Source organism: Siphateles boraxobius, unplaced genomic scaffold, assembly GCF_051911475.1.
Source record: "Siphateles boraxobius isolate OS27281-9 unplaced genomic scaffold, OSU_SipBor_1 13, whole genome shotgun sequence".
Classification (NCBI taxonomy): domain Eukaryota; kingdom Metazoa; phylum Chordata; class Actinopteri; order Cypriniformes; family Leuciscidae; genus Siphateles; species Siphateles boraxobius.
Window position 1 is genome coordinate 31612501 of NW_027508733.1, and position 27122 is coordinate 31639622.

Consider the following 27122-nt stretch of genomic DNA (forward strand, 5'->3'; position numbering starts at 1 on the left):
GGGTTCATACATGAGGAACCCTAACCCTGCATATGCTTTTAATCTATAAAATCCTCCATTTCACTTTTATTTTGAAAAGATCGTCTGCTTCCGCTATTTCAAGAATGCTCATCCGGTCAGAGCGTTACCTTATTTCTGACGTCACATCCGCCTATCTTGTTATGGTACGGGACGCCCCGTGGAAACACCTACTACCTGCCCGGAAACTTTCTTTGCTTAAATCTGACCTAAACTCCAAATTAAGCAGTTTCCTGGGGTGGAGATGGAAATATCCGTGGAGGCGGAAGATGGAGAGCGCAGGTAAATAAAAACGATTGATATTTACTGTAGTCCTGAGTTTGACAGCTAGACCCACAGCTTTAGTTTTGGAGATTATTGTGCTTAACTAAGCAGTTTTAGAACCTCTTACTCCTATTTATATATATATTTAAGAACATTTAGCTGATATATGTGAAATAACAATCTTGTTTGCTGAGAAAGCTATCGATTGCAGCTTTCATATGGGCTAGCCGGCTAGTGAAGTTGTAAATCCTACTATGGTCTAGACGTTTCTTTTGAATATTAATTACGTCACGAGACGTTTTTCATCAATGCTATCATCTGATTGGCTGAACTGTGGATATTAGTAAGTGGCGGCAGTCAGTTCTGCAGAATCAACCAATGGGAGACGCTCCCGCAAGAGTTGGATTGTAACGTAATTAATATTAATGAGGCAGACCCTCTTCATAGTGCGATTTAGCATCGTATGTTCTAGCAGGTTTCATCCTGCAGACCGACTTAAAAACAACATATGACAAAAACAGTCTTGTGACTCGCTCACAATTAGCTGTTAAATAGCAGACGTAGCCGCGAAATTTAGTTTTATGCTGTTATTTCTCCGACGACGAGCCTCCAAAAACTCACACTCATAAAATGACATAACAGAAACTCTTGTTATTGTTTCTCATAAATACCTGATGAGACATTTAAACAAACAAGTACACTTCAAGAGTACTTACTATGGAAATAATGTATTTTAAAAAGAATATACTTAAGTGCCAACTGAATGCAATGTTTTTGGACCCTTAATTGCAGGTTTATTGCAATAAAATGAACATGTGTTATAGTTAAAATTATATATTATATTTAGCCAATTTTATCTTTTAAATTTGATGTGGTCAACCTTAGTACACCCACACTGTTAAGGGACATATGAAAAAAGTTAGTAGAAAAATCATATTTTTAATATAATATTATTTATTCATATTTGATAAACCTTCTATGTTAGCTTGTTTTTGCTCATTGGCTGTTTTTAGGTCGAAAATTATGTCCATCGTTTTATCAGAGGAGCCAACAGAGAGGACACTGAGAGTGAACATGGTGATTGTGAAAGTAATTTATGTAATTTTAAGTTGAAGAAGTGCATTTAAATGTATTTGGCAATGTTTTACATATTGTTTCCCATGGAAGTAAAATAGGCTAATGGCAAATGTTTTTTAAACAAAAAGCTTTTGTTGAATTGCACAACTTGAAAAACATGCATTGCATAAACATGGTTGTATATTTAAGCTGTGAATATTTCAATTCAAAACATTTGGCACACATTTTCATTATTATAAATTCAATAATCCATATTCAGATTTCACTTCCAAAATATTCCTTTAGTTTAAAAACAGACCCTATAATTTTCAACTGGCAATTTTCAGTACATTTTATTTCGCTTTACACATTTGCTTCCACAAATTCAGTGTAAGAACCCGACCGATATTATCGGCCGATATTAGGCATTTTCATAACTATCGGTATCGGCATTTATAATGGCCAATAAATTAATATAAAAAAAATGCGGTGATTCATGTAAGGGTGGCGCTGCCAATAAAGCACCTAAAATATAGCAAGGAGACATTTTAATTGTTTATTAATAACAAGTGTTTTCAGTCATTGTGGGCTGCAAAGATGAAGTTGAGGATGCGGACTCGCAATCTTTGAACGCGCCAGAGAGAAATGTACATTTCAGAAGGATTAGGCCTACATAAGCAGAGAGCAGTTTGTCTTTCGTTTTGATTTGTTCTGTTTAAAAGTAGACATTTCAATAGATATATTTCTCAGGTCTATACGCTGAGTTTCGGTTCATTTATGAGACGAGTTGCAGTTCACTCGCCGGCGCCTCCGTTTCGAGATTATCTATTGTCTGTTATATTTACTTCTTATTTATTAAATCCAGACATTTGGTTGGTGAAACATTGATTAAAATTAAGATATAATTAATTCAAAACTAAATTGACTTTAATGAAAGGCTTTGTGCTTTCTGTTCGAGGTCTATGTGCAGGGTGGGAAATTAACTTTTTTGCCCACCAGCCACAGTGGCTGCTGGATGCCCAATTTTACCAGCCACTTTTTCTGGAATTCAAATTTATGAATGAGAACTGTGACTTTGATAACATTGACGTCCATTACAAATATGTCATTCGTTTGATCCATTTAACAATATGAGTTATGCTGCACTCAGGAGCCAATTTATGTTTTCCTCCGTGGGTGCTCACGGGCGCAGGCCCTTTAAAAAAAAAAAAAAAAAAAAAAAAAGCACTAGCACAAACAGGGCTACCATAATATGTAAGCAACATGTATGTACATGTTTGTATTTTTGAGAGATTTTTATGCATGGTTATTTTACAGTTTATTTTTTAATATTAGTTAAGTCTGTATGACCATAAACGATGGAGTATTTTGCTGCTATTTGAAAAAAATCAAGCAAAACGTGCCCGCGCGTTTGTCGACCCCAGAGGCTTAACTCGATAATAAAGCCGTAAAGTAGGCTATCTTTCAACTCAGGACAGCACCACTTCTCACAAATACAGATAGGATTAGAGATGAAAAGTTTAACTGACACGTAATCGAGCTCCGGAGCACCCACGATATCGGCTCCTGTCTTCGCCGCTGCTAAAACTATCGCTAAACTAAAAAAACGATAGCTATCTAGCCATCACAAAACACAACTTCAAGTTAGTAATTTACTTACTTGCACATCCAAACGTAGTCCCGAAACGGTCTGCCCTTTTTGCCGATCGCATGGACGTTTCTGAATAGAATTGGTCATATTCATTGACTCTATTTTAAGGTTAGTTGTTCCTCTAACGAACACATTGTTTGCATTTTCGGACGACGCATAGGTTCGACAGTAAGCGAACTAAGCGAACCCTCGTTTTCCATTCGTCATCAATGCGCCACTTGTTCGAAAAGTACCTTCACTTTTTATGTACTTCGCCCTCAACAGGTTGTACATTCATATACTGCTGACTCCGCGGCGGGCCTCTTAACACCGGGTATATTTTTTTAATTTTCCTTTCGTCTGTACCTCAGCTATATGTGTCAGGGTCCGTTCAGCGCCGTGTCCGTGCGCTGTGTCCGTAAAGCACAGCGCTGAAAACCAATCAAATTAGTTACTCGACAAAAGTGCATTATTTTTACTTAGCAACAGCATTCTTTGACAAAAGATGTCCAATCCGTTACAAGGAATGTTTTAAGTAGTAACCAATAAAAATATGTTTTACAATCTACCCGCCACTGTGGCTGGTATACAAGGCAAAGTCACCCGCCACTTTGAAAAAGTACCAGCCATTGGCTGGTGGCGGGTGCTAATTTCCCACCCTGTCTATGTGAAAGTTTTAAAGCACTTTAGTGCCGCCTTCGGAGCTTGTCACGTCCGTTTTTTCCTCATAAATACGAACACTAAAAATAAAATAAAATGAATATTATATGTTCTGTTGAGAGCCAACCCTTCTTCATCCAGTGGGTAGTAGACTATTACTTTTGATTTGCGCAGTGTAATTCACTGAATTGATTTCTCTGCTGCCAGCCTCTGTCACGTATTGTGTGAGACTGTGACTATTGCAAGCGCGCAGCTGAGAAGTCCTGATTATATTGACTGCTATATTTACTTATTATTTATTAAATCCAGGCAATTGATTGATTAAACATTGATTAAAATGCGTGGCGCGTGCGACAAATCTCCGACAGTAAACGGATGGCCCATTCTGCTCTGTAACGGGAGCTTTTCCACGTCTCGGGTAAACAGCTGTTGTACATCTCGCGAGCAATAACGGCCGCGTCCGGTGTGTAGACAGTGTTAAATCTCATTCTGCCTATAACGCTACGTTACAACATCAAGCAATATTCCAATAATTTATATAATTATAACACTTTATATAGGGCCATTTTGCACTAAGAGTGGCCTAGTTGCAGGTTTAGTAGGTACATTTTGCTTACTACTTATTTAAAATCGTCTAAAAGTCTGTGCATTATGTAATTAAAAACGTTTTCATTATGATATTATAAATTTAAATTTAAATTTAATAAAAAAGTTGTTTTATATAAGGTGACTAAATTAAAAGACAAAGACTTTAATGAAGATTATGCAACAGTATTTAGAATAAAATATAATATAACATGCAATGCAAACTAGTTTGGATACAGCTCAAATGTATCATTCTCATTCTATCATTCCCCCTGCCTCCATTACAGATCTTTCTCACACAAGTGTTTGATCAACACATTTGAGTGATCATTGCAAAACGTTTATATATTTATTCTGTTTAAATACTGTGTATTCTATATACAATACCCATCAAAAGTTTGTACACAGCAATAGGAAAGTGTGTCCAAACTTTTGACTGGTACTGTACTATAATACACATAAATAATATTGCTACTGTACACACAAATAATATCGGCCGATATATCGGTATCAGGCTTTTTTATCGGTATCGGCATCGGCCCCCAAAAATCCATGTCGGTCGCGCTCTAATTCAATGGTTAAAATTTGACAGAAAATTCAACATTTCACATCAGTTTGTAACTTTAAAGACTGTCCCTTAATTTTTAATAATGAAAATGTGTGGGAAATGTTTGCAATTGAAACATTCACAGCCTAAATATAAAACCATTTTGAATTTCAGCCCATAAAAATGCAAGTCCTAAAAAATACAATGCATTAAAAATGCGGTTAATGCGATGCATTTTGTTTTCTTCCATAATTTTCCATAATCTAAATCCAGTTTAAAATAAAGGAAAATTGTAACTGGTTGTACATGAGCGATAGGAAATGTTCAAATCCTTCCAATCTTTACACCACTTGTCCACCCTGTTAGCATTTTGTCCACTCTGTTAAAGGGCTGGGACAACAAATCGATGCATCGTGAATCTCTGTTATAATTTTTTCCATCCTATTATCAGTTTGTCCACCCGTAATTATTTTGTCCACTGACTCCACTCTATCAGCTTGTCCACTCCGTTAAGCAGTTTTTTTTTTTTACAATAATTTCATAAAATCAGAAAAAAAATCACTAATAAATTCAATTATGTAGTACTTATATAGTACTCCCTTTTAGGCATTTGTATCTGTTCAATACAATTCATTAAGTGCATTAAGTGCACTTCTTTTTCACAAGAGGAGAAACACTCTTGTAACAATAGCATTGCAGTGTGAGGCATGCTATGTGTTTATAAATAAGTAGTAGCAATGTACAAATGTGTTTTTCAGATGGGAACACTGGAAACTTCTGTCGAATCTAAAGACGACTGTTGAAGGCCTGCTGTCGACCAACAACCCTAATGTGTGGTCCCGCTATGGGGGTCTTCAGCGCCTGCATAAGGACATGAACAACATCCTGGGACATGGCCTCAAACAAGAACAGGTGTGGGAAAAACAAGATAAAATGTCTCTGTGTTTCATGAAAGTCAATCACCTTCAGTTATAGCGCTTTTAACTATACAGATTGTTTCAAAACAGCTTTACAGTGATAATAGGAAATTAAAGTAACAGAGATTGTTTTGGCCTTATAGCAGCTCTAGAATAAAGTTATTGTCCAGCTAAAGTTAGTTTTGATTGATTCTCTTCCGTCGCAACGATCATTAGTGATTAACTTAGGGACCGCTAACACGACACTGTTCTAACAGAAAATTCTTTAATGCGATCCGGCCTGGTGTCTCGAGAACGCAAACCATGAAATAGGTTCCAAGGTATAAACCTTTAAAAATGTATAATTTTTTATCGCTTCCGCATAGCAACGTGAACCAGAATTATCCTGACAACGTTTTATCAGTACAGAGGTAAAGGGAAGGAGGCCTTCGCAGCGAGAGACTAGTGGACACTTGTCGTCTTGTCCAGGCGCTGGTCCTCCATCAGATCCGGATACGGCCTGGATCCGGTGGTTTACGGTAAACCTCGGGATAAACAGAGAGACTAATATTAGCGTAGACGCCATCCTTCTTATGATGTACAAAGTACATCAGGATTTATGGGAAGTGTTCCCGGTTCCGGCTGAACTAATCTAAGCAGCCTAATATTGAATTATAGAAGTCTATAATGTGTTATGTGTATGCTAAGCCAAAGAGATGTATTTTTAGTCTAGCTTTGAACTGACAGACTGTGTCTGCTTCCCCGACAATGCTAGGAAAATTGTTCAAAAGTTTTGGTGCTAAATAGGAAAAGGATCTACCGCCAGCAGTCGATTTAGATATTCTAGGTATTATCAACTGGCCGGAGTTTTGAGATCGCAATAGACGTGAAGGACTATAATGCGTTAAGAGCTCGCTCAAGTACTGGGGAGCTAAACCATTTAGTGCTTTGTAAGTAATCAGCAATATTTTAAAATTTATACGATGTTTAATAGGGAGCCAATGCAGTGTTGACAGAACCGGGCTAATATGGTCGTACTTCCTGGTTCTGGTAAGAACTCTAGCGGCTGCGTTTTGGACCAGCAGTAGTTTGTTTATTAAGCGTGCAGGGCAAACACCCAGTAGAGCATTCCAATAATCTAGCCTTGATGTCATGAACATATGAAGCCTTGATTTCATGAAAGTCCTGCAGAAACCCCAGGAATATGTCCTAAACAGCAGCCTCATTTACCAGGAACTATTAGACACAAAAAAACTCTGTGGCTGATCAAACGAGGAAGAATGTTTCTTACTTTTTTGTCAGGAGATAAGAAATGGCCTCTGTGACCTTTCCAACCAGGAAGTAGATTGTATTAGTTTATAGATTAACTACGCGAAACCTCCATCAGGATCATTATAGCTTTGGAAAAAAACAAGTTTTTATTTACTTAAAGTTGGCATGAAATAGGAATTCACTGCATCCTTTTTTCTAAATGCATGTTATTGAACTTGTTGTGAATGATTTATCCACGAATAGTTTTTTTTTGGAAGTCGTTATGAAATGGAAGTTGCAATAGTCTTTTCTTCCCTCTCTCTCTCTCTCTCTATATATATATATATATATATTTATTATTATTATTTTTTCTTTCTTTAATTTTTTACTTCTGTCTTTGGTTGTTTTACAGTTTTAATCAAAACTAACATTTATCTTTAAATTAAATTAAAACAAACTAAATTAACTAAAAATCATTTTCTGAATAATTTAGTTCTTATAACTACTTTTCAGTGCTTTTTTTAAATTACATTGTTTTTTATTTTAATGTCAGTTTTTCGTCTTTGTAACAGCTTTGATTTCAATGAACAGAAATTCCCAAATACATTTTTTTAACGTATGAATCATTACACTGTGGTGCAAGATCTAACTTGATTATTTTGTTTTGCAGCTTTACTATAAACAGAAAGACTACTGGCGTTTCGTGTGGTGTGTGCGGTATCTTTGCCCTCATCTCGCCCGTCACGTAGAACAGGTATTCGTGAATCCAATGGATATTTCCCACTCAAAGTTAGTTTTGACATCTTCAATGACAGCTGACTCTCGTCCTGTGCAGTTCAGTCAGTTGGAGCCGGTGCTGAGCAGTGGCGTTCAGAGCTTCGGCGAGGGTTATAAAGCTGAGCGCTGGCTATTACACAGTCTCCAAGGTCACATCTTATCTGCCCAGCTCAAACCCCTACTGCAACACAAGGCAAACACACAGAAATACTACAACGGTATCTCCGCATCTACCAAACATCATTATCACTTTTGTGGTTTGGTTCTGATGATAGCAGTGATGATTGTCATCTTTCTGCAGATGTGGCCTTCCTGTTGAGTGAACCGCACGTGTCTGCCATGTTCCAGTGCCTGGAGGCGGTGGAGCAGAATGACCCTCGGCTGTTGGCTCTCATAGACACCGTCAGGGTCAGACATTTTACATTTAGGTTTTATATTCTTCTGTTCAAAGGCATGTGCATTTAGAGCAGTGCTTCCCAAACTTTTTACAGTGTAATATCCTTCTGCGTCCCTCGTCTCTTCCACTTAGACTGCAGTCACACCTTTTCCATTAATGTCCCCCTGTGGTGAAAATCAAGCTTTCAAAGTTGTTTATATGTATGTGTGGTGTTTTTAATATGCTTTAAGAAAAACCATGTGTAAATTCATAAGTCGACAGCATTGCTGAGTATTTTCTCCTTAAAACTGCAGTGAACCAAAGACGGTCTCAAAAACACGGTTTGAAATCGCTGGTGTTTCTGACGTCACAAACTACCTTGTAGTTTCAGGTCAAACGTGTGATTGTCAATGTGTGGATCTCTGAGCTGGTGTGAGTGAGTGGAGGCGGGGCTCATTTGCATATTCATAGAACCACGTTTACTAAATGAGGCAAGGCTGTAGAGTTACATGCTAGCTATTTTAAGGCATTTTTTTCAAGGAAAAAATGTTTAAATATGTTATTTTGGTGATCAAATATGAGTTTTAAGGTATACAGTGATACAATAAGGGACAATATTTGCCCCTTAAATTGATTTTCAGGTGCATTTTAGTTACACTTTATTTTATAATTAATTAAATAAGTACTGACTGAGTGATATTAATTAACTACATGCACTTACTACAGAGTTAGGGTTTGGTTTAGGGTTAGTTGTAATTATGCGTAATTTACTGTTGTTACTATAGTAAGTATATGTAGTAATGTGCCTGTTAGAAATACATGCTCATGTTATTTTAAGACGGGGTAGAATTAAATGAACGGCAAATCTCAGCATCTTGTACGCAAAACCCCAGGTTGGGAAACACTGAATCTAGATGATGTAATTAAGCATAACAAAGAAGATAATTATTTTTTCTTGTCTTTATTGAACACATTTTCCTACCAGGGATGGAAACTCTTGTCTGAGAATAATTTTGTTCAAAAAGTGTCAAGACCGCAGTGCCTAGTTCAACAAAACTCTGTTGCATTCTCAGTGTCGCCAGAAGGGACGCTATGTTAGCAATAGCGCAATCTTTCTTCTTCTACGGTCATTTTTCTCTTTCAGCTAAACTACTGTAATGTGGGCTCAACAGTTTGAAGAGAGCCAGTTAGTAAAGTTAGTAAAATCATCGACAATAGCCCATTTAGCCCCTTCTGTCAGATACCACAACAACAACATCTTAGTTTAAGTTAGTTAAACTGTCGACATGTTTATAGCTAGCTAGCTAGTTGAATTAAAATTTAAGCGGTCATGGTTTGGCTGGTTAGCATAGCCATTTTAGACCCTTCTGTTAGATCTACTCTATATTACTTAAATTTATGTTTGTTAAACTGTCGACAAGTTAATAGCTAGCTAGCTAGCTAGCTAGATGAAAACATCCAGTTGTTCAAGGGGTCATGGTTAGCATAGCCCTTTTAGCCCCTGCTGGTAGATACCATAACTACAACATCTTAGTTTAAGTTAGTTAAACTTTAAACATGTTTATATGTAGCTAGCTAGTTAGGCTTGTTAGCATAGCCCTTTTAGCCCCTGGTGGTAGATACCAAAACAATACCATCTTTCTTCATTGTCGGCCATTCAAACGTAGCCATGCATTTTTCTGTTCATATATGTCAATGTTTTCTGTCTCTTGTGTTTTTCAAGCTTTCACATTGGAAAGAGTCTCCTCCGTTGTGCTTGCTGAAGAGCCAGAGTCTGTGTTTGCTGCCCGGGGCCGTAGGAAGCTGGAGGCCAGCGGAGGTCTCTCAACCCCGAAGACTCGTCTCGTCCCAGAGCTGCCTCGCAGAGATTCCCAGCAACCCCCTCTCCAAGACCAGCTCAGGTCAGCAGATTCACAGCCAGAACAACAGGCCGCTCTGTGCCTCCATTACCACACTAAATGCTTGCCTTGTTTACACTCAAAAATGTCCCGGACAGAAAACAGTCAGTTGTTTAGGGGGATGGAAGGTGGGCTGTTAGCAATGCTTGCGCTGAACGAATTTGACCTTTCCTTAAAATCACAGTGAATCTCTTTGTTTGTGTTGAAGATGTTGCTCTGTCCAGCCGTGCTCCGGGTGCCCCATGGGTGTGCGGGACAGGACATCAGGACGCAGGAATCCCCCAGATCTCCTTCACCGATCCCGCCTCGCCCGCTCCGCCCGAGATCCTCCGGGATTGTGTGGAAGCGGATCTGGACGACGGGCCTGAATATCTAGCTATTGGTAATCTGGGGAAGCACAAACGCCGCGACTCGTCGAGCTCCACGCAGAGCAGCGAACACATGGGCACTCAGGCCGACGCCCAGACTCCTGTGGCTCCGCCCCCTCTACGCCGCAGCTCGTTCTCAGAGGCTCCGCGAGCCACAGGGCGGATCTCGAGGGGTCACATGCGGTCGCTGTCCGACACCGGCGTCAACCAGAAGCTGAAAACTGGTGCGTACAAACAGTTGAATTCATTGGGTTCTCGAGGACAAAACTAACTATAAGTCGCAACTACTAATAAAACAACATTTATTAGCGTAAAGTCTGTTCACATAAAGAACGAAAACTATGGAAATAACAATAACTATAAAGTTTTAATAATCATTCAAATTCTATGAGAATAGCGATGTCTAAACCACAGCTGTAATGATACGAAGGAACAATGACGTTGGAATTGTTTTCAGAACGATTTTTTCCAGCTGGTGAACGGTAAAAACATTGACAGCCAATCAGAATCCATCTGTACTTTAAAGAGGTTTAGCATGAAAGTGATAAAGATAACGGTAGCGTGCGCTTATAATAAACAAAGCTTTATCGTCCGTTGGTGTGGACGCCAATATAGTTATCGATATAGGCATCATAAGTGATGAGTTTTTTTACATTTTCAAATTCTTGTTTTATGCTTGAGCGAGACAGCCGTTATTAAATGCATTAAAATGTCTTCCTAGTACCATTTGGAAGGTTCATTCAGATAATTAATTTCAATTAATTAGTAAATAATTACTAAATTGTCTTATTTTGTTGAATTATAGAAATATAAATATTTCGTTTCTTCTGATTTTATGTATATTTAATTATCTTATTTGAATAAGGATGTTGTCTCTACTTTTTTATTTGCTGTATATTATCAGTTTATGTGTTCTGGTTTAATGCTGCCAATTTTTTTAAGAATGCCATTGTTTTTTGTCAGATAAATACTATTCACATTTTTCTGTTGGTATGTTAAATGTTGCCCATGTTTTATAGTGTCAATATAGTAGTAGTAATTCAGCTAGTTAGAAGTTTGTCAGTGTAGCTAGTTATTTTGCAACCAAAGAGGTAGTTTTATTATAACCTAAAGCCAATGTCAAAATTTCTCATATTCACTTACTTAATATAATAAAATAAGAATAAATAAAATAAATTTTTGCAACATTTCATTCAAATGTAAAGAAGTGCAAAAATGTAAAAATCTCTGTAATTCCTCTGACGACGGATGTCAATCTCTCTTATGCTTAAACTCCTAGTCTCTAACCATTTTTTCATGAATAATTTAGTTCCTGATATGTAAAATCAAATCCCACTCTAAGTTTCGTCAGTTTTGTGTTTACGTGTTTATACTGTACGTGCCGCTATGAAAGTTAAAAGGGTTGTGATTTCTTGTTCACTCAATTTAAATGATCTATTTGAAATGATGATTAGCTTGATTTAAATTTCAAAATGGCTTCCCCAACATTGCATGTGAAGACAAAAGTAAAAATAAGCCCACTAAATGGATCTCCAAGCCTTGCTACTACCTTTGGTAGCTCTTGTGCTCTTTCGTCTTGCTGTGGATGAGGGTGAAATATTCTCTGCTTCAACTCTATTCTCTCTCTTTTTCTCCTCTGTATGTGAAGGAGGGGGTCACAGGAAAATCACCATTATTATCGAGGATCCTGCCGCAGGTTCGCAGTGCGCTGGTGCTGCATCTTGTCCACCCCTCCATTTCTGCCACCCTTGCATGATTCACTTTTGCCGCTTTTTATTTAGATTCTCTTTATTTCAGCCTTCGGCATCGTTTTTAAGCTGTGACACAGCATTTCTGTCCTGTGCCGTTTCTGTTTGTTCTTAATTCTATGTAGTGAAAATACACCGTTGTGCCTGGGAAGTTTTGAATATTTTATTGTCTCAGTTTTCTTAAAGGGACATTTTGTAGGAATTTCTCCCATCTAGCGGTGAAATTGTATTTTGCATTCAAACGAATTGTGTTCTCCAGCGTCTCGCTTTTTCAAACCCGTGTTGCATCTACAGTAGCTGTTATGTACCAAAAAGCTATGACAGAATGTCTTCTAATAGCACTTCGTCGATTTTTCCTTCGGGTGAACAGGTTTGTTATTTCAAACAAACTGCAGCTTGACAACGAACAAACGAATGTTACAGTATGAATAATAACAGTGCAATGTAGCCTTTTAAACTTGCCGGGGCCGCGAAGCGCCTCTCACTGCTCTGCTCCTCCGTTTCTGCTGCGTTCAGTCACGTGACGCTGGCTCTGAACGAAAACACGTTGTGGAAACGCGTTGGCCTAGTACTTTTTGACCCTCTCTGCTATTATACTTTTTCAAGATGGCGGAACGACATGGAAGCCTCCGTGGACCTACCCGTCACATGTATATAAAGATAATAAATTCTTCGTTTACGAGGAGAAGTCAGCTCATTGGCAGATGTATTTGTACACCATTGAGGACATATTTATGAATAAAAATATTGATTTTAGATAATAAAATACCTACAAAACTACACATTGTCCCTTTAAGTCTTTACATTTTTTTTTGGCCATTCTGTTATTGATTAGAAACATTCAAGCACTATATTTGGTGTGTAGATCTACATTATCATTGGTGTTTGTTTATCATCATGGATCAGATCCTGCAACCAGGAAGAAGCATTTGTTAGCTTCCTTATCCTATATAACATATTTGTTCATAACTGGCGTCATGTTTTTCTGCATTTTTCCCAGAATCTGTTGCGGCTCCACCATGTTCGAAGATCTGCGGTCCTTTCTCACCCCAGAGCAGCGACAGCAGCTCCCACAGTTCACTTTATATGGAGTCCAGTGAGTGGACGCAGCTTTCATGGGTCAATGACGTGATGCTCTCTATCTATTAATCTATTCAGAAATACATAAAACATGTTCTGCCTAAATACACAAGTTCAGTGATTCTTTTTCAGTTTGTAAATTAAAGTTAATTTAGTTATTTTTTGGGAGCAAAAAGTACAAAATGTCAGGGTGGTACAACTGTGCTGATATAATGAAGAAAAAGTCAAATTTTAAATTATAATTTTTATAAAAATTTGCAATTAATTTTTCAAAACTTTTGTCCATCTAATCAAAGTCATGTTGTGCGACCAAAAAGGTAATGCTGTAAAACCAACATTCTTAACTCTGGTGGAATTTTTGAGCAAAAAATTTTACGTTTAGTTTTTTTTTTTTTTTTTTTTTTTTTTTTGAATTTTTCATCGGAATGCAACAAAATTTAGCAAAGGTTTTAGCACTTTCTGTGTGAACACGATTAGAACATTTTAAATGTTTCCTTTATCGTGGACAATCTTATATAATATTTCAAATAAGCATGTTGTTGAACATGCCTTCATGCGTGCTTGCAGACGGCAGCCAGTACAACAGCAGCGTCCCGGACGGGTTGTTCCGCAGACCGTCCGAGGGTCAGAGTCTGATCAGCTACCTCTCCGAGCAGGACTTCGGCAGCTGTGCTGACCTGGAAAAGGTGAGCACAAACTCCTCACTGCGCTCAGCATTACTCTTTCTTAACTTAGGTATGTTTTTCATAACTCTCATTCATATCCTGCAGGAAAACGCCCACTTCAGCATCTCTGAGTCACTGATAGCTGCCATCGAGCTGATGAAGTGTAACATGCGCAGGCGGGCGGAGGAGGCTGAGGAGGAGGGCGACAGCGACTCGGAAATCCAGCAGCTCAAGCAGAAAATCCGCCTGCGCAGAATGCAGATACGCCGAACGCAGCTGAAGCCAACGCTTTCCTCTAATAATCGTAAGATGAGATGTTTAAGGCCCCGACATACTCACGGCGAAGTACTTTTTTGTTCTTCGCTCAGGGTTAAAATGAAGTTGGAAATACCCTTGCAGAGATATACTGTTAGTGAACATCCCGACGCCGCCTACGCTGCTGAGAGCGACGTTTAGATGAATATGTTAAAATGTGCTGCACGCTTTCCTCAATAACAAAATAAACGCACAACAAAAAGGACAGCGGTGAGAAAACGGCAGTTAAGAGAAGACCTGATCATAGCGATGTGGATGTTTGCACCAGCTCTGCAACTCTGCACTCCAGTCAAGTCACGTTTATTTATATAGCACTTTATACAACAGATTTCTTTAAAGCAACAGTATTAAACATGGAAAAAAGTCTCTTTCAGTTACAGTTACAACTACAATTTCTACTATGAGTATATTCTCCTCAGTGCGTTCATGTTTTTACTTGTGTCTGACCTCGACGAACTGAAGAAATGAACCGGAGCCTCAGAGCCACACCCACTTATTACATCATTACCACAGACCAATGGTAGTTCAGAGGTCTTCAGAGCTAGAGACAAATTTCGGACTCTTGAAATAAAGTCCAAACAAATAAAAATGTTGTCTAATTTTATTCACAATGATGTCACAACAGTTCGTTCTTCAAATTGAGGGCTTTTAGGATCAAGGAGAAATCAAATGTAAACAGGAAATCAGGGCTTGACATTCACTTTTTTGCCCACCAGCCTTTTCACTGGCCATGATTTTGACCTCGATACCATGGGGAAAATCTGCCATATAGATATTTTTTTTAATATTATCTCATAATTTTAAAGAAAGGAATATTAGGCTGCTGTCACTTTAAGACCTGACGCACGGATCCATTATACTGTTACACTTGCGTTTTCTTTCTCAGCTGTTTACATTCACTTAAAACATGACTGACTGTGTTTACATGATTACTCGCCAAGACCGGCATTTTGACATTATTTTGTGTGTATTTAGCCCCTTTCACACAGAGATTCCGCAAAATACACAGATAAAGTGACCCGGGTTTGTTTGACTTTGGTTCATTCACACTGCCTGTGATTTTCCGGAATCAGAGAGTGCGTTCAAACACAACCCGTAAAAAAATCCCATGAAGACACGTGACATCGATGTGACATGTAATGTCTCAGCAGCGTCTATAGTTTGCTTATGAGCAGCGATTTCTCTCTGGAGAAACCACGCTTGTGCATTTTTTTCTCTGATTCGATCATAAACTAGCGCATTACGTACCGTTTCACGCTGGCGAACGATCCCGGCTTCAGCGTCATCATTATGACACGGCATTGATTACAGCTTTTGTGCGTTCCGGGACTGATCCCGGCAATGTTACTAGGTCCCCAACCCGGCATCGATCCCGGCATCAATCCCAGGTCGTGTTTGCGTTCACACAGAAGGTGTTCTGCCAATTTCCCGGCAATTTCCAGGGATCAACGCGCTGTGTGAAAGGGGCTTTTGACTGCTTAAGTGCAATAAGCGGTGAAAAAGAGCTCAATTTAGTGCTGAGAGGCGACTTTATGTGTGCGCCCTTTGGGTGCGAGCACAAAATCTGCTGAAATTACTAAAATTATGTACAATACGAGCAATCCCTCGCCGAAATTCAAGCCCTGTAACAACAACAATATCGATCCGGAGTAACTGAAACGGGTGAGTGAGAGGAGGCGGGTTTGTGTGTCGGAGAGATGAGCGAGAGAAAGAGCTGCTGGTAACGTCCATCTATTCTGCAGAAAATGAGTTTTCGAAACATTCCAGATATTTCAGTAATGATATATATCAAACCACGCCGCAGTGTGAAAAGCCCTAATATACTCCGCTTTTACCCCCACAGAGGTCCCATCTGTCGACAGCGGGGGCTCGCAGAGGAGCTCCCAGGACTCCTTTCACCCCTCTGACTCCGGCTCGGATAGAGAAGTGGAGGACATTGAGCTGAGAGGTACGAGCTCTAGATCTCTGAATGCGACGCCTTCATTCCCGCTTGTGATCATATAATTATCCTCACGATTGCCTTCATTGCCCATAATGTCATGTGATGAGAAGTGTGTTGGCCTCCCAATCTCATTACCAATTTCTGACTGATTATGCTCATTTTTAATTCCTAATTTGTAGCTTTGAATCAAATTTTTCTTGATTTGGTTTGTGTGTTTTTGCAGGAAAGAGCAGAATAGTCATTGCAGGTGTTATTCTACTTAATACATCATACAGTACTTCAGTGCACAAGTCAAGGCGAAATCAGAATGATTTCTGAAGAATCATGTGACACTGAAAGAGTAATGATGCTGAAAATTCAGCTTTGATCACAGGAATAAATTACATTTACATTGGCAACATTTCTTTTAAATTGTAACAATATTTCATAATATTAATGTTTTTTTTTCTGTATTTTTGATCAAACAAACACAGCCTTGGTGAGCAACAATATTTTGACACTGCCTTTTGAACAAAGAGCAGTTTCTGCACTGATGAGCCGTGACCAGGACAGTAAATGTGTCTAGTTTAGATGTTGTCTCTGGTCTGTGTCTCTCAGATGGCAGTGATGGTCAGTCCCTGCTGGCGGTGTCTCAGAGCGGCCTGTCCCTGTCACTCGCGTCCCTCTTCTCAGGTACCAGAGGCAGACGAGCTGAAGGGAAGCCATGTGTTCAGTCTCAGCTTTTGCTGCTTGATAAATGATAGACTTCGGCTCAGAGGAGTTTAGACCTCTACAGCAGGAGCTTTCTGCTTTTTCCTTGGCTTTGCTTGTTCATCACCCCTCATCCCATCCCGTGTGTCTTTCTGCATGACGTATCAGCCTTTTGCTTGCTTGCTGTCTGTTATTTATGGCACTAACTAATAAACCTGCAACCTTTAGCACTGCTGGCTGCAGAATGATAAGATAAGAATGGATGTAATCATGTGGCCGAATAACTTTTTGTTAATATTAATCATTAAAACTGTAGTTTTCTTATCTTAAAGCTTTTATTCATAGCCAATGCCATGAATCCGCTTTCTGTCTTTATGGTTATTGGGACTGATACCATTTTGTAATGTAATTTTAGGACACGGGACATTTGGGAAATGAAAACTGATCAATCCTTTGCAACTAGTTATATATTTTTTTGATATATTATACATTATATATATAACATGTGTTTTAAAATGTAACAACTATTATTATTATTATATAATTATACTGTATAATACATTTGTTTATATATACATATAGATAATTTTGTTTATAAAACTTAACATTTAATTACAATTATAACTATAAATATAACTATAACTATATAACTATCTATATATATATACAGTCTATTTTATATAATACGTGTATATATATACATACACATTTTATATTTATCAACATCTATATAACAACATCATATATATATATATATATATTGTTATACACACACATATAAAACAGTATAATAATAAGTCTAATGAAATTTTGCGTTTTAAAAACAAAAATTTTAATATTTAAATAATACATTATACTTATAATTATTATTATATACAGTACATGTCTATACATATACTTCAGAATTTATATAGTTTTTTTTCTGGCCTCGTATATTCAAAATCTTTGTGTGTTAAACATTTGCGTAATATTTATTTAAAGTTCTCTAAATATGTTAGGGACACTAAGAATTAATCACATCTCAATAATATAAAAATAAAACAAAACTGTCAAATTATGACTGGCGTATTGGCGCACAGCTCTCATTGGAGGATCCATCGAGTGTTTCTTCTCATTGTTCTCAGATGCAGACATCAAACGCTGTGTGTCCAGCAGCAGATCCTTCCTCAGCTCAGACTCCATGTAAGCACGTCTCAAATCTCTCTCACTGCATTTGAAGAGACTCCGTTTTAGTTTGGGCATCATTGACTGATGTTTTTGTGCTCATGAAGTTTTGGATTCTTTGTGTTTGTCACAGCTCTCCGTCCATGCTGCAGTCGAACTCTGCCGAGTCGGTGGCGATGGGTCTCCTGCGGCAGTTCGAGGGCATGCAGCTGCCCGCCGCCTCCGAGCTCGACTGGCTGGTTCCTGAGCAGGACGCCCCGCAAAAAGTAGGCCTGAAACAGACTTAGTGCAAACATACAGATTTACGCTTTCTTTTGTGAATTGTTCTCTGGACTAGTGGTCAACTGAGAAGGTCTTGATGAAATGTTCTGCATTTTCACTCTTATACGGTTGGGGGCGCTATAGAGAGCCTAAGTCCCTCCCCTTCTGGTGGACCACCATGGGACCTTATTTCGGAAAAATATTGTATGGTAGTCAATGGCGAGAGACAACAAATATTTGGATCCCGTTTGAATTGTGCCCTGAATTACACATATGATGTTTGTCAATTTAAAAGATAAATTTTAAAGTCAAGAAAGTCGCAGTTTGATGTAAAACTGGTGAGGTATAAGACTGTGAAAATACGTAATTACAAATTGTAATGTCAAAATTGCAATTCTGACATTTTTTCCCTCAGAATTGTGCTATAAACTCGCAATTGCATGTTATGAAGCCGAATTGCGATATTTAAACTTGCTATTGCGAAAAAAAAAGTCGCAATTACCTTTTTTTGTTTTTTATTCCATGGTGGAAACAAGCGTGAAACGGGTGAATACGGTAAAAATATTAAAAAATAATAGATATCACACAATTCCCCAATTGATTAATCGCAGAATATTAAGACAATTGTTTTATATTACAAGTTTTATGAAGTTTAATTTTTTAATATGCAACTGATGCATCTAATTAGATATGCACTCATTTGCATACATTTTCAGAGCAGAATCTGTACATTGGATAAAGCCAGGTTCACGATTATCATTTCAGTTTTGTTCAAATATTAGGCTAAAAAAAGATTAAAAAAACAAACATTTATCACTAATCAGAAAACAGGGAAAAAAAGTGTCACCATATTGTTAGGAATAAAATGTCATGAAATTCAGGCAAATGTATGGAAGCTTGTTTCCGCCACTAAATAAATAAATAATAATAATAATTGCGACTTTTTATCTCACAATTCTGACTTTTTTTCCTCACAATTGCGAGTTTACATCTCGCAATTCTGACTTTATTTCTCAGAATTGCGTGATATAAAGTCGCAATTGCGTGTTATAAAGTGACTTTATATCTCACAATTCTGACTTTATAACACACAATTCTGACTTTATAACACGCAATTGCGACTTTATATCACGCAATTCTGACTTTATATCTCACAATTCTGACTTTATAACACACAATTCTGACTTTATAACACGCAATTGCGACTTTATATCACGCAATTCTGACTTTATATCTCACAATTCTGAGAAATAAAGTCAGAATTTTGAGATAAAAAGTCGCAATTAGCTTTTTTTATTTTTCATTCTGTGGCGGAAACAAGCTTCCATACAAATGATATATGAACAAACAAGTGTTCATTTTGTCTGTATTTTTTTTAATTGTGTCTTAGTCCTGTGTCAAATGCACTTTAGTTTTTATCATATTTCTTCAACCTTGTCCTGTTTATGTTTAGTCGAATAAATGTCTGGCCATTTTAGTCTAGTTTTAGTCAGTAAAAACTTTGTCACATTTTCGTCATCCTGCATAATGGTTAAACTGACAAGAATGATTCTTTTTCTCAAAATTATGTTGTAATGATTGTTGTCATTTGAGAAATGTATTTTTACATTTCCTCAGTGTTGCACTTTCACCAATGAGCACAAACTAGTGTACTGATTTATTATAGGTCGTTTATCGTATAAATGAACAAACTCTACATTTTGAAACCTGGTCAAACAAGAAACTTCTCTAAACAATTAAAACAGTGAAATACCTAATACCTAATATGTTTTTCTATTAAAACAACAGCAGGAAAATGTTTGTATTGCCACACTGCGTTTATACAGCAACCACAATGGCAAATATAGGAGAGATTCATGTTTGGATTTATTGCAGTTCATCACTGAGAAGCTTTGATGGCGGATTTAGTCGCAGGAAACTCGTGCCAGAACACAGACTGACTGAATCACATTATAATTTCAGCAGAACATCTTAATGGAGATTGTTAAACTGCAGCTTACATATTTGGTTTGGCAGGTTGTGTTTTCAGATCATCTGTTCTTCTTCCGTATTGTAGAGAGAGCGTGTGATTAAGTAAAACGCCAGGTGGAAAACATGTTTGGCTCTGATTGCATATTGCATGTTGATATAGTCACAGTTCTCATTTAATGAGGTTGATGTCACCTCGTCACAGTCTCGTCTTAGTCTTTAGTCTTTGACAAACATTTTTTGTCATCGATTTCATGAACAAAATGAACACTAGAGCAAACCCCTGATTTCTGGCTCAGTTCAGGAGAAAAAACTTCTGTAATATATGTATTATAATTGAAATCTACAGATGCATTTATATATAAGGTTTAATCAAACAAACACTTTAGTGTGCATTTTGGATGTTTTCTTTCCACTAGACTGAAAGAAGACATGTTATGAAAGCAAAATAGCTTAAAATCTTGCTTTAAAATGTGGATTCCAATTTTAGCATGTTTATTTTCTTCTGTTTTACAGCTTCTTCCAATGCCTGATTCTCTTCCTATCTCACCGGATGATGGCGAACACGCAGACGTTTACAAGTTACGCATCCGAGTCCGAGGAAACTTGGAGTGGGCTCCTCCCAGACCACAGATCATCTTCAACATTCACCCTCCTCCAAAGTAAGACCGTCACCATCAACATTCAGTTTCTTTCTCTTTATATCTGTTATATCTCTCCATTGTGATCCTGTCAGGAGGAAAGTGGTGGTGGCGAAGCAGAACTACCGCTGCGCTGGCTGTGGCATCCGCGTTGATCCAGGTATAGATGGCAGCGCATCCCAACACAAATGACCTGCTTTACTTGAACATGTGGGTTGACTTGAGTGCTTTCTCTTTGTAATAGACTATATAAAGAGGCTTAGGTACTGTGAGTATCTGGGCCGGTACTTTTGCCAGTGCTGTCACGAGAACGCACAGGCCGTGGTGCCAGGAAAGGTCCTCAGGAAGTGGGACTTCAGTAAAAGCTACGTCAGCAACTTTTCCCGAGACTTGCTGGCCAAGATCTCAGGAGACCCGCTTTTCAACCCGAACGACATCAACAGCGGCCTTTACAAGAAGGTCAAAGCCCTGGAGACAGTGCGCGTACGTCACATGAACATGATTGTTTCTTGTCAAGGCGTCCATATTACAGTGTAATATTTAATGTTTTGTTGGGATTTTTATTTGTGATTTTATATTTGTACTCGTTCTATTACAGGCATTGAGGGAACAGTTAAACCACATGAAGAATCTCTTAAAAACTTGCCGTTTGGCTAAAGAGTAAGTGTTTTCACTGCATTGGTTTTAGTTTGAAACCCCATGAACACTGCATTACTCGTCTCCTCTCTGTTGACAGTGTGCTGGATCAGTTTGACACATTTCCTGGACATCTGACCGAAGACTTTCACCTGTTTTCTCTGAACGACCTCAGCGCTGTACGCAGCGGCTCTCTGGCCCCAAAGCTGCGGGATCTCCTCCGTCTCGGCTCCTGCCACGTCACAGACTGTGTGGTGAGGAAACACTTTTGATGGGAGTAACACAACTTTTCATTTCTCTAGGCGTCTGAAACCGGTTTCGTAATTCATCTCTTGTCGTTTTCCCACAGCTCTGCCAGGCCAAAGGCTTCATCTGCGAGTTCTGTGGAAATGACAAAGACATTATCTTCCCCTACGAGCTCAACAAGTGCCTGCGTTGTGACGGTGAGCCTTTATAAATGCATTTATATATACAACAAATGTGAGCGCACAGCAAAATTCTTCAGTAGCAACTGTGGTTCCAGAAGCAACTTTAAACTATTCTTCTACTAATGACTCCATATTTGATGAATATATACAATCAGGGATGGGCCAGACTGCCATTGAGAGCACTGATTTTAATGGCTTAGATATATTTTTCTGATTAAGAAAAGACTTTTAGACTTTAAAAACCATGAGATTGTTCTGGTGTCTCAAGTTGTTTCTAAGAACTGTTCTTTGTAGTTTTCTATTTGGAAAGAAATACTTTTTCTTTCCAAATTTTATTTCTATTTAAAAAAAAAATATATATATATATATATACATATATATATATATATATTTTTTAAGTGTATTCATCTATTAATTTTATTTCTTTTTATGCATTAATAAATGCATTTATTTATAAAATTGTATTTATATTTATTAATTTATGCATGTGTACATTATGCATTTATAAATGCATTTATTAATAACAAATTATATTTATTAATTTATGCATGTCATTTATTTATGAATTATGCATGTATTTGTTCAATTTTATTTATATATTTATTAATTGATTGTTTTACTTACACATTTATATATGCATGTATTTATTTAATAATTTAATTTATGCATTTTTTATACTTTTTTATTTATTTATGCATGTACACATTTTTATTTGTGCATTTATTTATTTATATATTTCTATTTATGCATACATGGTTTATATATAAATAAGTGGTGGGCCGTTATCGGCGTTAACGTGCTGCGTTAACGTGAGACTCTTATCGGGCGATAAAAAAAATATCGATTCTGTTCAAAGACTTCATTAAGCAAGTTGGCAGATCTGTCTAAATCGGTTCGCGAATCAGTTCTGTTCAGTTTCCTCACGCACTGAATCACTGAAGCGCGTTCAATCACACTCGACTCGGATTCATAACAGGAAGATTTAAGAACATCAAGAGAATTCGATGAAGTGGCCGTGGATCTATAGACCCCTTTTCAGTTGGTAAACATGGTGACGTTTTTCTGTGGGCGGAGCTTAGGTGGTTGCAGAACGATCCCTCTGGCCGCTTCCCTAACGTTAGTTTGCAAGTTTTGTTAGCTTGTTTATTAACAATGACTGGAGATAATCCAATTTTATCTTAATGTGCAAGGTCACTCACTGTCCAGGACCGCGATTGTTATTTGCAAAAGTTAATTTTTACAGACTGAACCAGATTGGCTGACCCGTACACGCTCAGGCAATGGATGGACGATCTGACAGGATTAACGTTAACGCTAGGCTCAGTCCTACACCTATTCGATAGAGAAACTGAGCGTAAAGACAAACTGAGGGCATATAAATCTTTAGATGCCTATAACTATGTGATGAATGGTCATGTACAAGACTTGTGTGGTACGATCCGCAGTTCTGCCTAGCCAGCGCCAAGAAGACGACAATGTAAAGAGTGACATTACGGTGCAATTTTAATGATGTGAATATTTTCTAGAAATAAAAATTCCAGATACAGCATATTCATTTTTCATTGATTCTAGCACCCAACAACATAACAAGATGACATTTAATAATAATAATAATAATATAAGCTCCTTATTATGTAGCCGAATCTGTGCTGGTTTGTATTGGCCGCCTGCAGTTTTCTCTTTGTTTTGCCTCCAGCTAGCGCCGTGACGTAACTGTGACGTCGGCTCGAAATTGGTCTATACAGTTTAGTCTAGTGAAAGCAAATCTGCAAATGCATCATATTTTTGCCAGCGATGAAGATCTTTATTAGTTGAACATCTTCGTAATAAGCTGTCTGTGAATGAATGATTCCACAGGACGATACATTCGATTTCATTTCATTCAGGTAATACATTTTACAACCAAACAGATTATTACAACACGATAGCACTACTAAAAAGTATGACATTATCCGTTTTTTGGACATATACATTAATTTATAGGCTACAAAAAAACGCTTCAGAGCGGCAAGGCACTGGCAAAGGTTAACAGGTTAAATAAGCTAACGTTACCATTGTGTACAGTTTATGAAATGAACACCCGCCATCCCGCGGTAATGTGTGTGTGTTGCGCAGGGGCAAAGTCACACAAATAGTTTACATTGATTGAAACTAATTTGTTTAAAAAGGAGGAGGCTATTGCCGGTAAAGGCGGGTTCACATAAAATCATTATGACATTATTTTTGATCTAACGAGCATCTGGTTTGGCGATGCAAAAACGGACTGTTGCTACGTCGCGCTTATTGTTTTTTCCTTCTTCTAATTAGCCTACTATGTTAAAAAAACGATTAAAACATATTACTTGTTCAATTAATAAACAGTTTGTTTGATGACAAATCGCTAAAGATGAAATTGGCCTCCCTTTCTGTCATTGTGAGTGTGCATTTTTTTTTTTTTTGAACGATATTCGACTTTTGCTCCTCTATTTTTTTGTTTTTAATCTATATATGCATTTATACATTTTTATTTATGTTCATGTATGCGTCTATTTCTTTATGCATTTCTATGCATGTATTTATGTATCTATACATTTTATTTATTTATTTATTTATTAAACTAGGCTAAAATGTTTTCTTTGGGTTGTCTGTTCATCTTTCCATCTTGCACTCTACAGGTATTTTCAAACAAATGTGTTTTTTTGGGTGTAATGGTTGGTGTGTGTGTGTTTTGCAGATTGTCGTGCGTGCTATCATAAGACCTGCTTTAAGGCTGGGAAGGAGTGTCCTCGCTGTCTGAGACTCACCGAGAGGAGAGAGCGGATGGCCCGCAAGAACATGGAGGAGCAGGAGGACGGAGATGGGGCCGAGGCGAGCGGGAGTTAGCACAGTAAGAAGAGCACAACGGAACCGTTAATGTAGAGACTGATATTCAGAGAAACTTTTCTTGATTCCCGTCCCAAATAAGCTGCTCTAAAAGTCCTGCTGACCGCAGAATTATTGATAATTAAAGCTACAAAGAGTTTATGTGCAAATAATATGTTTCAGCTTTTAAGGACTGGTGCCTCCGGACAGAAAACTACTGCTTTTTATGATTTGCCATGTTTTTGTTTGCTTCTGTTTCCTCCGTCCTTTAAAATCACATTCGTTTTAATCAACAGGGTGTCAAGTCCTGGGTCGTAAACTTTTATGTGTCGTGTTTTTTTATGTGTCCACGTTTTGTTGGTTGTATTTATTCCTGTATCCTGTGGCGTGCCTCATTAATGGCCGTTGGTTTGTGACGACGAGAGACGGAGAAAGGCAGCTGAGAAAGGCAGGACGGAGTCTTGCACAGCCTTTGTTTCCTGAGAGGTTTCTAGAAGTTTTTTAGGTTCAAGCTTACTGTGTTGAAGATCAAAGCTAAGCCAAGACAATAGGCCTCATGCGTGAAATGCCAGCAGAATGAGTTTGGGTTATCGTAAACGTTCATTTGAATACAACAACGGACCAAATAAAAGTGAAACCAATTTTTGTGTTAACCTCCGTGAACGATTGAACTGAAGACAAGTATTTATACAAGAATGATTTTTTTGCAGAATTTTGCACAAGAACTGTTTGTTAAGTAAAACCATTTCTGCATAAATTTGAATTTTGCGAACATTTTAGCCAGAAACCATTCTTGCGGAAGTTGTTTTGGTTTCGCAAAATATTTCAGCCACTTTTCCACTTTTCTTGCTTACATTTTTATTTTTTGGTTTGGTATATTCCTTGTTTTGCTCTTTTGTTTTAATCCCTTACTAAATTCTTTTGGTTTTATGAATGATTTACACAAGTTCAATTTGCCCACGCATAAAATCATTCCTCCATTGACCGTTTTAGTTTTGCGAGTGATTTAGACCTGCTCATTCTCAAATCCATTCCTGTGGAAGTTGTTTTTGGTTTTCCCCCAAATAGTTTTGCCGGAAATTTCTTCTGCTTGTATATGTTAAGTCTGTCTTGTGTAATTTTTACAATGAATTTATATAAATTTGGTCTGCTTGTTAGAACAATTCAGACAGAAATTTCTTTTGCTCTGTAACTAGGAACCCATTCTTCCAAAACTCTTTTGGTTTTATGAGCGATTTACTCTTACTTCTCTTGTAAAACTGAATGCGTCAACTTGCGTGAATGCTTTTACAAACCATATAAACTGAAATTTATTCAGCTCATTTCACAAATGAGGTCCAATACTGGTCTTTACTTGTTAATTTAAAGGCCTTTTTGCGTTAACACTTTGCACCTACCAAAAATGGCACTTTGTTTGTATTGATTTCCTGTTCTGTGCTCAACAAATCTTGTCTTGTTGGATCTTTGCACTAGTTTGATTGATGTTTGTTTGAACAAGAACTGTATTAACGTTTGAACTGGAACATCATTCCAACATCTCACATTCAGTCCAAAATCTTAAATGGTCTTAAGCCGTGGTTGTCCAGTGAAGCTGCTCATGCAAAAAGACAGTTGTACCAAAGTGTTATTTGATTAAAAGAGTTTATTGTATTGGTAAGTTGTATTATAATTCACTACATCATAGTTTGAGCAGTTAATGGGTTATCTAAAAGAAAATATACTCCTTAAAGACCATATTTGAGTATATCTGAAGCAATAACAACCATGTGCTACTTTGCCACAAGCATTAAATGACTTGAATGCACTGACCTTACATTTATGAGATTGAATGAATGAACAAACTTGCTTTTGTGTGGTTGCTAATGAGCTATAATATTAAGTTTATAACTTTTTCATTTGATCCTGCTGATGATGTCTCCACTTGAGCTTACTCTTGTAAAATTGCTGAATTGCCTTTTTTATTCAGGGGCTTTTGATGCACTATTTGTAAAATGTACATAAATAATTTCTTATTGTTATAAATATGTTACTGACAATTAAAGATGTTTAGACTGTTTTTGAGTCATTATTGTGTTGTTGTCTCTACGGGATCACATGCTCTAAGGGAAAACAAAGAAACCTTTGTTTAAATATTATTTTCCTCAAGTCTGTACTTTATCTATTGCTTCATCCAAATGCACCACATGCATATGATTACAAGTGCATAACCTGTGATTATCAGCAGGTAAATGCGGAAGAGAAGGAAGTCCAGGATGTATCCCACGTGGCACCACTGGTTCTGTAGATGGTCTTCCTTTCGTAGGATGGTCAAATAAGAGTTCATCTCACTAAGATCCTTACTGATCTGTCTGAGTTCAGGCACATCCAGTGTCATGGTTCCAGACGCTAGGGGACAAAAAAAAAGCAAACATTTAACA

The 27122-nt window shown here is 37.6% G+C and overlaps 2 protein-coding genes across 3 annotated transcripts in view; one reads left to right on the forward strand and one right to left on the reverse strand.

Moving 5' to 3' along the window:
* Positions 1–74: 74 nt before the first annotated feature.
* Positions 75–26761, forward strand: rubcn (rubicon autophagy regulator). 2 transcript variants are annotated; one of them, XM_077227028.1, is made up of 21 exons: positions 75–300; positions 5519–5672; positions 7578–7661; positions 7743–7902; positions 7986–8092; positions 9784–9961; positions 10167–10550; positions 13075–13170; positions 13722–13840; positions 13925–14123; positions 15978–16082; positions 16674–16748; positions 17891–17948; positions 18064–18196; positions 20676–20821; positions 20896–20960; positions 21045–21283; positions 21399–21460; positions 21537–21690; positions 21786–21879; positions 24578–26761. In XM_077227028.1, exons 1-21 carry the CDS (start codon positions 263–265, stop codon positions 24724–24726), a joined length of 2799 nt encoding a protein of 932 aa, XP_077083143.1. In that variant the 5' UTR covers positions 75–262; the 3' UTR covers positions 24727–26761. The 2 variants fall into 2 exon arrangements, with proteins under 2 accessions (XP_077083143.1, XP_077083144.1); XM_077227029.1 differs by lacking the exon at positions 16674–16748 and having other exon boundaries at positions 138–300.
* Positions 26752–27122, reverse strand: part of LOC143736288 (5-hydroxytryptamine receptor 3A) — a 12693-nt gene continuing 12322 nt past the window's right edge. Inside the window, exon 9 of the mRNA XM_077227031.1 lies at positions 26752–27090. Within this exon, the coding sequence (XP_077083146.1) occupies positions 26864–27090 (227 nt within the window). The 3' untranslated portion in view covers positions 26752–26863. The remainder of the gene's footprint in view (positions 27091–27122) is intronic.